The sequence below is a fragment of the Pararge aegeria genome, chromosome 12 (genome assembly GCF_905163445.1).
Source record: "Pararge aegeria chromosome 12, ilParAegt1.1, whole genome shotgun sequence".
Classification (NCBI taxonomy): domain Eukaryota; kingdom Metazoa; phylum Arthropoda; class Insecta; order Lepidoptera; family Nymphalidae; genus Pararge; species Pararge aegeria.
In genome coordinates, this window is record NC_053191.1 from 14637460 (window position 1) to 14651206 (window position 13747).

Here is a 13747-nt window from a genome sequence, read left to right on the forward strand (position 1 = left end):
CCTTCTTTAAACACCAACATTCATTCTTAGCTCCCTACATGTATATCAAGATTAATTAAAAAATTTAATACCTATCCTATGACTAAATACCTAGCTAAAACGAAAATTAGGTACTACATGGCTACTGCAAATGAACTATCATCAAACGGAAGAGTTCATTCAATGAAATATATGAAATCTCTAGCCATCCTGTAGTACACATCTATAATATATACACACACACATACTCACAGAACAACTCGCACATATAAAATACACTAAATCTAGTGGAACATTTGTATAATTAGTTTACTATAACTCTGAGGTGGGCGGTTGCACATGCAGCACAGTTTTTACTATTGCAGTGCCATTCTTGCTAATATTTTAAGTGCCATCGTAACTGTTCCAAATAAAGATTTATATATTATATTAATATTATTTATGTATGTTATATAAATAGTGCTTTTTCTTAAAAATAATTTTCTGTTTAATTTTTGTGTCGTATTTCATGTTTTATGGTCAAAGTCAATAAATAAAAATATTCATCTCATCTGGTGCCAGAACTTAGATATGCTGGACTTTTTGCGCAAATAATCAGCCTTTGCATTCAATTTGGGACGAAGATCTCTATAAGAGATGTAAGTACCGAGTAACATAGTACCGAGTTTTACACGGTTTCATGGTCGCCAAACCGAGCACTTCCCGATTTACTCAGTTCAGGTTTTAATTTTTTCGAGAAGCGAAAACGGGTTTATGCACGCAAACCGGGCAAGTGTATTTTATGCTGGTTTAGTTAGTCTCGTTTGCAGGAAGGTATTGTCGTTTATGCAAGCTTATAACGTCCCATAAACAGGTCGCAAGGGTCTTTAATAAAAGTTATTTTTAACGGTTTAAACGGAGGCTTGCACAGGGATTTGTTACTTTGGATAAAACTATGTTGTCCGCATTATGTAAGTATAGGTTTATACATATGTGAACACAGTAAACTGAATCAAAGAATACGGTATTATGCATGTTAAATTTCCTTAACAGTCAGGTTTTTTTTGCATAAGACGGCACCGTGGACCAGAATCATTGATATTTTTAGTAGGGCTAAATGCAAACAAAAGGTCACTGGAAAAGATTATTTTTGCCACTTCCCATTTTCATACATCTCCCGCCATTTTAGGCGGGAGATGTATGAAAATGGGAATGGATTAGACTTAATTTTAACAGTTATATCTACCCTATCTTAAAATCTACCCTTTTCCCTTAACGTTGTAGTAGAGCGTAAGTCACTGAGGTGGGTTAGCCACCTTACGCATGTAAACATAAATGTTCTATATATTTTAAAGCATTTAATTTCGGTAACTTTACATGATTATATTATGTGTATTTAACAGGTAAACAGATACAAAAACAAGTAATAACATCTGGGTAAACTAGTTAAACGTTCAATTCAAAAAACAACAGCGTCACTTGCTCTTGCCACATATTCAATATTTTCTGAAAAAAAAAAAAAAAGCACATTGCTGGAAAAGTTCATATTTTCTAAAACCATAATTTAAAACTACGGTAAACTACTGAACTAATTTTGATGTCATTTTAAAGACTAAAATTGGATTGAATTTCCTTGAGCTTACTCGAACCACTCTTATTTGATGAAATATGGATGATATGATTTAGGTGAACTATAGTATTTTCAAGCGAAGTTCCACAGAAGTGACGAATACGTGTCGCAGACGTTCTCCATAATCTTTCTAGTTTTGATTTCTTACATTAAAATTACGACACAAGTCTATAGACGTGATCGACGTATTTGGGCCACTTTTGTATAAACCGCCTCTAATTAGCGCCGAATAAAACAACATTCTACACGTTTTAAGGATTTTATTGTTTTTTTTACAAACTAAAATAAATAATAATGTAACTATGTTACAGGGTATAAATACATAAGTAAGTTTTTCCTAGAAACAATATCTATGGTTAAACAACAGACAATGATAAAGGTAAAAGGAAAAAATACCGATGATCAGAGACTAAAGGAAACTGATGGTAGTATTATAGGAATCACTGGTTTTTGTAGGAACAAGTCCAGTTACATAAGGCTAAAAAATCTTTGTAGTATGGTGCGGGTGACGTATGCACTCCTTTCATTTTTTCATACACTAAGGAAGTAAGTACTAGTAGGCTGCTTCATATTTATAGTATGTGAAAGAATGTGACACCAGTCCAGGGCACCGGTAATATACTAAAACGAAAAACCTATTTGCACTCATAAAATTAAAGACGTCAAATTAGACACAATAGGTGCTCCACTTAGTGGTGCACTCACTTATTTTTTATGTATTTACAAAAAATTCTCTGTTGTTTCTTGAGAGATTTGCATATTCCTTTTTTATTCTTTATAGTTTCAAAAAGGTTTAAAAAAAATCATCGGTGGTTAGATTCTTAAACGAAACACCCAGCCGGTAGTAGAATAATCATAGACTGTCTTTTTCGTTTCTTCTATAATAGGCCTGCTTGTTGTTAATATTTTGTGTATTCTTTCTTTTAGTCTTTGACAATCATCGACTGAAACCAACCTTACAAATCATATTTGAGGTCATAATAATTCGATTTAAAGATTACCTATAATAATAATATACATATTGTTATGTTTATTATAATTCTTTTCAAAGGATGAGGAAAAAAAGTATGAAATTTTTCTGTTAGTTTGGAGGTCGGCGTCAACAAAAGTTAGTAAATTATCTGAAAGAGTTAACATTTTAATGTAAATTTTTTTTATTTCATTTTCCATAAATGGATGAGTAAAATGTACGCACGATATGCGTCAAAAATAACAATGAATAAAGGTTTTGTGAGATACTCTATTCGAAATTTGTTTCGTTGCAAACATAAAACTTATGTATTGGTATTAAAAACAATTCATATTAAAAACAACGCACATTGCGTTTCCAATAAAATATTTAAAAAAATGTGAAATAAAAATTTCTATAATATATAATAAATAAATTATAATTAAATTGACGTTACATATAGGGATCGCTGTCGTAGAATTATGTATGACGATCGCATTGAGGGACTTTGTAGGAAAAGAGTATGCTATACGAAGAAGTTGCCTTATTGCTATTACACAAACTGCCTTCAATAAGCAATTTCGCACGCTTTTGGTGAAATGCTATGCACGGTGTATGCTAAGTTCAATTATTACTATACAATTTATAAACTATATTTACTGTCTAGATTCAATGGTACGGTAACAAATACTGGTAAAAAATTTATTTCACTACAGGTAAGTATATTTTAGCTGTCACGTAAAAAGAGCTATGTATAATTAAGTAGTTATAAAGTCTTAAAACTGAGCCCAAATAGGAAACAGCGTTCATTTTACGTGACTCTACTTTATATAATAATTAGCTAACAGATGATTGCTTAATACTACAAAAATAAATAAATTAATATATAAAATAACCTTGGATGTTGTATTGACACATTTTTGGCTATATTCAAAATGATTCTGACACTAGATTCAATAGTGCATACAAATTGGTATGTTTTTGTACACAAAACCAAACTGATTATACTTAATATAGTTTTTTTTTTAAACAACAAAACATCGATAAAACTTTTGTCATGTGTAAGGAGTTCATAGTACGTCAACTCAGTAGCTCAAAAGGGCAACAAGTTGGTGCTTTTCGCCCAACACCTGTTGTATTCGGATTGCTTTGATTGCGCACTGGTACTCCCAATGAGTATACAAAGATAACTCACTATAATCTCATTACACTAAAGCTTTTGTGTACAAATAAATATGCGTTACTACAAATTTTAGTTTTATTATCGACCATTGTTAACAATTATTATTGTTACAGGCAAATAACTTAAGCAACGTCATGCTAATTGGGTTGTACCACATAATTGTACATAACAAGCTGTTATAGTACTTCGTCCGGGTTGTTTGTTAATTTTGCCGGGCTTAAAGTCTTCCACGGCCTGTGCAGCCCACTTAGTGTCAAATTTCGTCAAGATCAGCTCAGTGGTTGAGTCAAATGGTTAGTAACAGTATATCACGCAGGTACGCCAAAATCAGTAACGTACGGCTCTTGTTTAACTAGCCTGATTATGAACAAAATGAGTGTTTGTTTTGGTTGACTTGCACTTGACGCTGCTGACACCATTTAACGAACCTATTCAAGCTATTTGCCGGGAATTAGACATCACAGAAAAACACAATTTAATTTGTGCTTTCAGAATTTATTTCAATGTGCGTTTGACAGCATTTATTTATTTAACAATGGTCGGTAAAATACCTTATACCATGCCCATTATATTACATATTTCCTATTTGACGCATTCGTTCAGTGATGAATCACAGAATTGGCGATTCGATCGCCTTTTTGTAACTTTAAAAATTTAAGACACTTAACGATTCCCATGACCGTCATTAAAATAGATAACTAATCCCAGGCTACTGTCAAGAAATGTGTGCAAACGTCAAAGGGAAAATAGTATATAACGGACAAAGTATGGTACTCTGAAAAATCGTTTCTAATCAACAAACAACTATGGATAATATCAAGTTTAACAGCGTCCAATATTACCCATGATATTGTTCACGACCTCAGTAGATGAAGCGGTACCACCGACGTCTGGGGTCAGCACCTTAAAATAACAACACATGTTATAATCATCATTATCACAATCTGAGGCTCTTCCGAAAAAGCCCTCCTCACCAAGCTCAGCCATCCCATTTTTAAACTGGTCTTCTATGGCACTGTTAAACAGTTTAGGAGATATTACATCTCCCTGCCTAACACCCCTGGGCTTTATTAGCTGTCATTGACGCGGTTTTGTAGATACATCGCAACACCTCGATATATCGCCAATCTACTTGGCGTCGGTGTAGTGACTCCAGAACAGCCCAAGTCTCGATAGAATCGAATGCTATCTACAAACCCACAAGACCAAAAAAAATATAAAACTTACACTATTTAATTAGTTTACCTAATACTGAAGGCATTGGTGGGTTTAAGGTATTCCAAATCTTTAAATCCCAGGCATCACGTTATTTTTTTAACAGAAGGGTAAAAATGTACGAGTATATACCTTGTCAACATTGATGGTTTTGTTAAGAGCCCGCCTGATGAGGTCAGCGTGGTAATGGTGTCCCAGGTGCTCAAGCATGTCCACGGATGCGTTGATCATGGCTATTGGGTTCGCGATGTTCTTGCCCGCTATGGCAGTACCTGAGGGAGGAAACATTTTACATTGTTGACGTCTATAATGCAGCGGTACAAGTGTGATATCATCATACACCTCGCTGGACTAGGGCGGATTGGAGGACTCAACGCGCCTTTGCGAACATTCTAGAAAACTCTCAGGTTTCCTTACAATGTTTTCCTTTTTTCTTAACAATTTAAAATAAGGCAGGTAAGAAAGAATAGACTTTATATCATTATCAACCCACTAACCGCCCACTCTAGGGCACGAATCTACCCTCCGAAAAAGAAGGGTTAAGGCAGTAGTCTACCACGCAGGCCAAGTGCTGGCCAATACAACGTGTAAAGGAGTTACGAAATACTGTTAAAGCGCGCGTAAGTATATTTCATAAGAAATCGTCCTGTGAAAATATTTTAACAAAAGAAGCATACTTATTTTATACAAAACATTCTAAGTATGTCTTTATGACAACCCTATTGAAGATAAAAGACCGACACAGTTCGGGTTCACAGATACGTCTCAGAGACGGTAAACAATGTACCTCTAAAGCCTGTGAAGTAATATTTCGGTTTTCATTTACATTTTGTATATGGTCATTATTTGTAAGAACTTATTTTTTTTTTATAAATAGCGGGCAAACGAGATCCGATGCGTCGTCGGATTTTAAAGAATTTGTTTATCCGGCCTTTGAATAACCGTTTTGATACCTCACCACACGCATCAGAAGTGAGATTCTTTGCAAGTGCTCGGTACTTTGTTAGCGCGATGCAGGATCTTTGTGGCGCCATCTAGTAAGAGAATGTGTAGACCGCCACAATGATGATGGGGATACTAACCAGTGTTCCTGGTGCCAGGCTCAAAGACAGCGTAGTGGTCGCCGTAATTCCTACCCGAGAGGAGTCCAGCGCCTCCGAGTAGACCGCACACAACGTTGGACACAATAGAGCCGTACAGGTTCGTCATTAACATCACGTCGAACTGGTGGGGCCTGCAAATAATCTTATACTAATATATAAAGCTGAAGAATTTGTTTGTTTACTTGTACGCGATGATCTCAGGGACTACTGGTCCTGTTTGAAAAATTATTTTAGTGTTGGATAGCCCATTTATCGAGGAAGCCATATATACTATCACGCAAAGACCAAGAGGAGCATAGCACCAATGAGGAAAGTTTCCAAATCGGGGTTTCTTTTTCCTTTTGTGAGCTTCCGCTGCGTGCGCCGCTTAAACGGTTAAAGTTTCGATAAAATACTGTATAACACAGTTGTTCCCCTTAAAAAGTTCTACAAAAAAGTCCGCGTCTAGTAAAATGCAAATGCAAAAAGCATATGTCTAGTATATAAGTCTATAAGTCAAGAGCAATAAAAGTTATTAAAGTCAAGGCGATACATTATTAATAATATTATATTATCTAACACTGTAAGTATCATTATTTTATTCAACATTTATTTTCTCTTCCTATAATATTATGTATTAGTTTCTTTTACAGTAGTGAAAAATATATTAATTTAATATATTTATTATGTATATATTTAGTACTTTGCGCACCGTTAAAACCGTATTTGTTACACAAAAAACCTCGACACTGATTGTTTGAAAATCCACCATACTTGATATACGCAAATTTAAGCAGTACAAAATTATATTTATATAGAGATGACGTCATAATTTTTTAAATCCGCGTTTCACCTTTCATGTTATTTATGTATATTTTTTTGTTTTTATACATGACGTTAGTGGTAACGTTCTGTACATTCTTTATTGACATACTCATCAGCTCATGATATTGTATGTGATATTATATTGAAGTTAAAAATACCTTTTTTTTTTGTTGTACGGATAAATAAATAACGGATCGCTAGACTTTGCAGTTTTATTCTTTGAAAATAAATACCAATTTCACTTCGAATATAAATGAAAATCTTACTTAACTTTTCAAAGCCTGTTTACTAAATATAATAAAATATTACTTACTTTGCAACAAGCTGCATGCAGCAATTGTCGATAATCATGTCATTGTGTTCAATCTCTGGATATTCGTCTCTGGCAATGCGTCTAGATGTTTCCAAGAACAATCCGTCCGACAGTTTCATGATATTGGCTTTGTGTACTGTTGTGACCTGAATTTGACAAATTAATATCATTTGTGTTAGTTTTTTGGTACGTCCGTCCGTCCATCAGTCAGTCAGTCAGTCAACTAACATAGTTCCATGAGTATTTTTTAAGTGAGTACCTTTATAGTTGCATATTTTTTTCGATTATGGAGTATTTGAACTCACTTTGAACCTACAGACACTGTCTCTGTGCTTAGAAAAAAATATGCTGTTAATGACGGAGAGACAGAGTATTCTATAAACTCTATAGGAAGAACTAACTAAGTAACGTTATAGTTCTATGAGTAATTTTTCGATTATGGAGTATTTGAACCCTAAGAAAACCCTAAAAACGAACAATTAAATCAAGATTTGAAATATTTTGAGTTCACTATTGTATTTATTGGTTATGAATGCGTGAATGAAAATGGAAGATTTATTTTAATCAAAACAAACTCTCTATTTCTATAAAGTTTATCTTAGCTCTCTTTTATCTAACAATATTAGTCTAAGATCCCGCTGCAAAATCACTACGTTCATTAAGTAGTGAGTCAAACAAACATTTTTACATACTTTTATGAATAGGAGAATACACTGATAACACCGCAGCCAGTCAAAAGTGGCCGCAAGTAATTTTAATTAAATTAATGTTAATTAATATTCAAAAAAAAATTTCGTTCACCTCTCTTTGAAATAAAATATCATCCACATCATAACAATGCATGTAAAGAATTCTAAAATCAATAGGTGCCGTTGCACACTCGGCCGCAACTACCTCGCAGCCAGGTGTAAGCAGGTAATATTTTGATATATTTATACGTTTATGACTTACACGGATGTTCTTTATATCAAATTAAAGCTAATTTTTTTTCTAATATTATGATATATTTCTGCCTGTGAAAAAATAGCCGCAAATTAGGAGTGCTATCTGTTAAAAACGCGAGATATCCGAGATAAAATGAGAGAGAGTTAGCGCGCAACGCCACTTGTTAGATGAGGATGGCGAATGCCAGCTGTGTGAGTATTTAAAGCCATTGCGCATGCGTCGATAGATAGGGTTCTCAACAGTGCAGCTGAGTTATTATTATATTATAACCATGTTTTGGAAATCGTTATACACAATGCTGTTGATATTATTTATTTATTAACATTGATCAATGAGTTAACATTTAAAAAAAATGAAGAAGTGTTTTTTGTGTAGTAAAACTAATAATATATTGGATTTTAATAATTCATCTTTTAAGAAGTGTTATTCAATGTTAATGTTTCGCCGCAAAAAAAAATATAAATATTTTGATATAATTTTAACCGTTGAATCTACTGATGATTTTGGATACCATAGGGAATGTGTGAAATTGGCATTCGCCATCCTCATCTAACAAGTGGCGTTGCGCGCTAACTGTCTCTCATTTTATCTCGGATATCTCGCGTTTTTAACAGATAGCACTCGCAATTTGCGGCTATTTTTTCACAGGCAGAAATATATCATAATATTAGAAAAAAAAATAGCTTTAATTTTATATAAAGAACATCCGTGTAAGTCATAAACGTATAAATATATCACAATATTACCTGCTTACACCTGGCTGCGAGGTAGTTGCGGCCGAGTGTGCAACGGCACCTATGGATTTTAGAATTCTTTACATGCATTGTTATGATGTGGATGATATTTTATTTCCAAGAGAGGTGAACGAAATTTTTTTTTGAACATTAATTAACATTAATTTAATTAAAATTACTTGCGGCCACTTTTGACTGGCTGCGGTGTTATCAGTGTATTCTCCTATTCATAAAAGTATGTAAAAATGTTTGTTTGACTCACTACTTAATGAACGTAGTGATTTTGCAGCGGGATCTCGTACTATATTGACAGAAAATATCAAAAAAAAAATATGTAACTCTGCTTATTTCCTATTGCAATAAAGTTAACAAACTTTATTGCAATAGGAAATAAGCAGTTTGACCCGTGCCGGGGTCTATATACACTTACCGACTAATAACGCAAATATTTTATAATGCAGATTGACAGTATTTTTCTTAAAATATAAATATTGCAATAAGATTAGAGGACATATAATATAATTTTAACGTATTACATTGTAGTTGCCGGGTATTGAAACCGGACCCACTTGAAATACCACAGCGCTAAAAACTGCGTCACAGAAATACATTTACCTTCTTCCTTCCATTCCTCTTAGCGAACTCAAAGGCGAACCGGCAAACTCGTTCAGAGTTAGTGGCGGTTACCACTTTCATGGACTCGATCACGCCATAAACAGATTCGTGCTCCAACATAGCGTACTCGCCTTCGGTGTTTTGTCTATAAACAGAAATTATTAATTTTCTAAAGGACGTAACGTGGTCACAAATTATCGGAAACAACTGAGCTAACTATTCTAAAATTCTTACCTCAAGGTGTGGTATTTTTTTGTTTGTATTATCATATTTTTCATTTTGAGGCGCTTATGAGGATATAAGTTTATTAAAAAAAACTGAATTTATATATTTTTCATCCGTCAAGTGTCAGTTCCTTTAACATTACGAAACGCCGAATAGGTGTTGTAAATTTAGTTGGCGCTAATCATCATCTAAGTTTTGGTGAAAGTGTTGCTCTCTACGCATCTCCCAAACCATTAGGCATCCGATATAAGCGTTAAACAGGCAATCGTGTTTTGCTATACCACCCAAAACCTACTGGACATAGAGATCTGGACGGTATAGGTCAGTTTGACGGCCGATTGGCGCAGTTTGCAGCGACCCTGCTTTCGGAGTCCCAGCCGTGCGTTCGATTCGCACTACTGGAAAATGTTTGTGTGATGAGCATGAATGTTTTTCAGTGTCTGGGTGTTTATATGTGTATTATTCATAAAAATATTCATCAGTCATCTTCGTACCCATAACACAAACTACGCTTACTTTGAGGCTAGGTGGCGATGTGTGTATTGTCGTAGTATATTTATTTATTTATTATTCATAGGTCATATCAATGAGGTAACCAGCCGAAGGAACACTTTGTACCAGAGAACCCATGGTTGCTTACCTGATAATAACAACATCGATGTCCTTATGCCTGGTAGTCACGCCGGGGAAGGATTTACAGTTCAACACGTACGCGTACATGTCCAGTTCGTTACGCAGTGCTACGTTGCGCGACGTTACGTACGCCGCTTCGCTTTTTGTTTCTATGTTACCCTGAAAGTGAAAAATATGTTAAGAATCTTTAAGTGGAACATTTTTAGGTCAAGATAGGGAATAATTTAATGCAGCAATAAAACTGGTGTTCCTTTAAAATTTAATTTTACTTCCTGTGATTATCATCATCACTGAAACCGATATTAGTTTACTGTTATACTCTTTGCTGTAAACTTTTTTTAAATATTGGATAGAAGCAGGCGTTACTTTGCGGAAATCCATGATATATTATGAAAAATATGCTTTGTTTGCCATGGTCTGCAATGAATAATTTACAATTATTAATTGTAAAGTCAACATTTTCTGAGGAGGCTCCGGTTTCGGAGCGAAACAATGCAATCAATAATTGTTCAAAACACAATTATTTATTGTAAAGCCAACATCTCCCGAGTATGCTCCGGTTTCGGAGCGAAGAGTGCGTAGAGGGTACATTGCCGAAGATCTGTTTGGTGTGGAGTATAAGGATTGAAGAGATTATAGATTCTCCTGCTTTTCGTCGAGTATAGCAAATTTAGCTTCATTTTTATAGTAAATCTTTTGGCTGACGGAAATTAATTTGACAGTAGGAATCGATATATAGTAATAATAAGCCTTAATTACTGATTTACAGATTTCTGACAATTTACAAAAAACTAGTTTTTGCACATAGATTCGGGTCCGAATCAGTGTGTCCTGCAGATTCATAGGCCTCATTCTAATCCTTTCCATTATTTTCTATCTTTTGCAGTTTTTAACCACAGCAATCCGGATACCTTTTTAATGTCATCAGACCATCTTTTCAGCTGCCTTCCTCTTTTTCTTTTAGTATTTTCTTTTAATATTAGTATTGCATTGTAGGGCCCATTACGTTAGGAATCACTAAAGATAGAAAAAAAAAATTCAAAAAAACATCAGGAAACTCAATATGAGAAATAAAAGCTTAGTACCCACATACTGCTGTTAGATTTATAATATTAAGTAGGGATACTACTGAATATAAATAAAATAAAATAAAATAAAAATAAATATCTCTTTGTATGAAAATATCATTAGAAGAATCTGATTAACCATATTGCAGGGAATATAGTAGTGTATCTAAGGACATTAGAGTCCCATGATGATGAAATGGCTGCCTCAAACTGTTAAGTGAAGTATTGGTAAACTCCCCCCTAAACAAAGTGGATAGACAACATCAAGTGTAGAATAACTTACAGATCATTAATAAATAAAACAAGCTTGGTTGGTTACAAAAGTTGGTCGGGATAACAAAAAGAATACCTTAATTCCAACACCATTCCTCTTGATAGTAGTAATAGCGTACTGCACATCCTCATCGTTGTCTACTGTGGGGTCGATATCCACAACCTCGAAATCTATCGGTGCTCCAATATACCTGAAAAATTTATAACTTATTATGAATATGTACTTTGTTTTTGATATTATTATCATCATCATCATAATCAACAGGCCCACAACTCGCCCGGGTAAGAACTCTCAGCTATGCCAGTTTCCTCACAAAGACTATATCTATATATATAAAAGAGAACGTGTGTGGGTATGTTCCGTATAGGCTCCGAAACGGCTGGACCGATTTCAATGAAACTTTCAGGGAATCTCCGGATTGACCAGGTGAGTAATCCTGTAAAGTTTGGTGACGAGCGGAGCACTCCTATTTTTGAACTGTCAAACTGTGAAATACAGCTTTTATTTACTATGATGATATTCTATTGTTGGGTGTACATGGGTGTAGATAATGATCTTCACCCGCTCAAGAGAATAGAAGAGAATGAATACGGAGAGAAGTAAATGATTTAATATATTATGAGACTTAAATGAAAAATATAATGATGTAAGTTTATTGTTTAAATAAAATAAAGCAAAATCTAGCCCGGCAAAGTGGGCTGGGTACGCTAGTATATTAAATATACAATACTTAACCCCCTCATTGAATTTATGTTGATGTTGAAAATACCCAGCTTATTTTGCTTTGAACTATGCTAGTAAAGGAGTTATGAAATGTACATATAGTAAATTCTGTGCAGCGTGTGACGGCAGATCAGAATAAAATGGTCACCATCCATCCTCTTTTAGCTCCCTTGCGGGTGTTTTTGAGTCAACTGTGGGAGTATAATGGAGAATGGACAGCATTATCTGTCATACTATTACCATCTACTTTAATCATCAGCGAAATTATGGGCAAACCCTTCCATTAGAGTCTGTAAGAGTCTGTAGTCCAAGCATGGACTGTTATAGGTTATTGATGATAGCTAATGCTGTGCGAATGAATCATTTCCAATAATTAAACATGAAAAAACCAGCATTCCTGATTTGATCATTAATATAATATTGTATACATAATTGTATATAATTCCTTTTTATATAAATTGACATGTTGGAACATATTGTCAAGCCCTCCACACTCATCCATGAGAATTATGGCAATATTTTTATAACTTTATGTTAATCCAATAAGTATGCTATGAAAACATATACTACTGGCATTTTGAAGAGTAGGCAAACCAATGAGTCTGAGATGATTACTTGCAAAGTTTTTAATTGATTTCCACATTCACTAGTGTAATTATTTATTTAATTATTCTTATTTTATCCTTAGTAACATTTCAACTAGTTCAATGTTTTTTTTTGTTTATTTCATTAATTCATTTATCCTGATGTATACTGGGAATTTTGACTTTGAATATTTCATCATAAACATCATATAATATAAATAAAACAACATTATCAACAGAGCGTTTTGCGTTCAAAATCGTGTACTATACATTGTTATTTATTTCACGTGATTTATCGTCATCCTTAGCTTTAATTAGATGCTGTATCAGATTACAGTACTAGTACTCGGTAATCATAAGAGCTAGATAGTAAAAAACTCACTTGATAATGTCCCTGACGTAACCCATAACTTCAGGGCCAATTCCTCCTCCAGGTAACATGGTGACGGCGTGACGACCTCCATACTGCGCCACAGGAATGATCTTCTGCTTGCGAATTACAGGAGTTTTATGTTGTAGGTCAAAATCCGAAAGCTGGGCAGGGGCGGCAGCTGAGCTATACGCCGCGCCTCTTAGCTCCGGTACGAGCCGAATTTTAGACAACAACCTTACTGCCATACTTTTAATATAAGAATATCCAGACGAAAATTCGCAAGTATTGGATAATCACAGGAAGTAAAATTAAATGACAGTTTAGTTACTGAATTTTCCACTAAAGATGGCGTGGTAAGGGCATATGTCACTGTTAAATACCAGCTGTAAGTCTGTGCTGCCATATAAATAAATATACCG

The 13747-nt window shown here is 34.4% G+C and overlaps 1 protein-coding gene across 1 annotated transcript; it reads right to left on the reverse strand.

The window, feature by feature from the left end:
• Positions 1-1838: 1838 nt before the first annotated feature.
• On the reverse strand, positions 1839-13674 carry LOC120628003 (isocitrate dehydrogenase [NAD] subunit gamma, mitochondrial-like). Its single transcript, XM_039896169.1, has 8 exons — positions 13338-13674; positions 11724-11838; positions 10315-10466; positions 9450-9594; positions 7156-7301; positions 6018-6169; positions 5068-5207; positions 1839-4623 (listed from the first exon to the last, which is right to left on the reverse strand). The coding sequence occupies exons 1-8, from the start codon at positions 13571-13573 to the stop codon at positions 4543-4545; spliced, it is 1167 nt and encodes a 388-aa protein (XP_039752103.1). The 5' UTR covers positions 13574-13674; the 3' UTR covers positions 1839-4542.
• Positions 13675-13747: the final 73 nt, after the last annotated feature.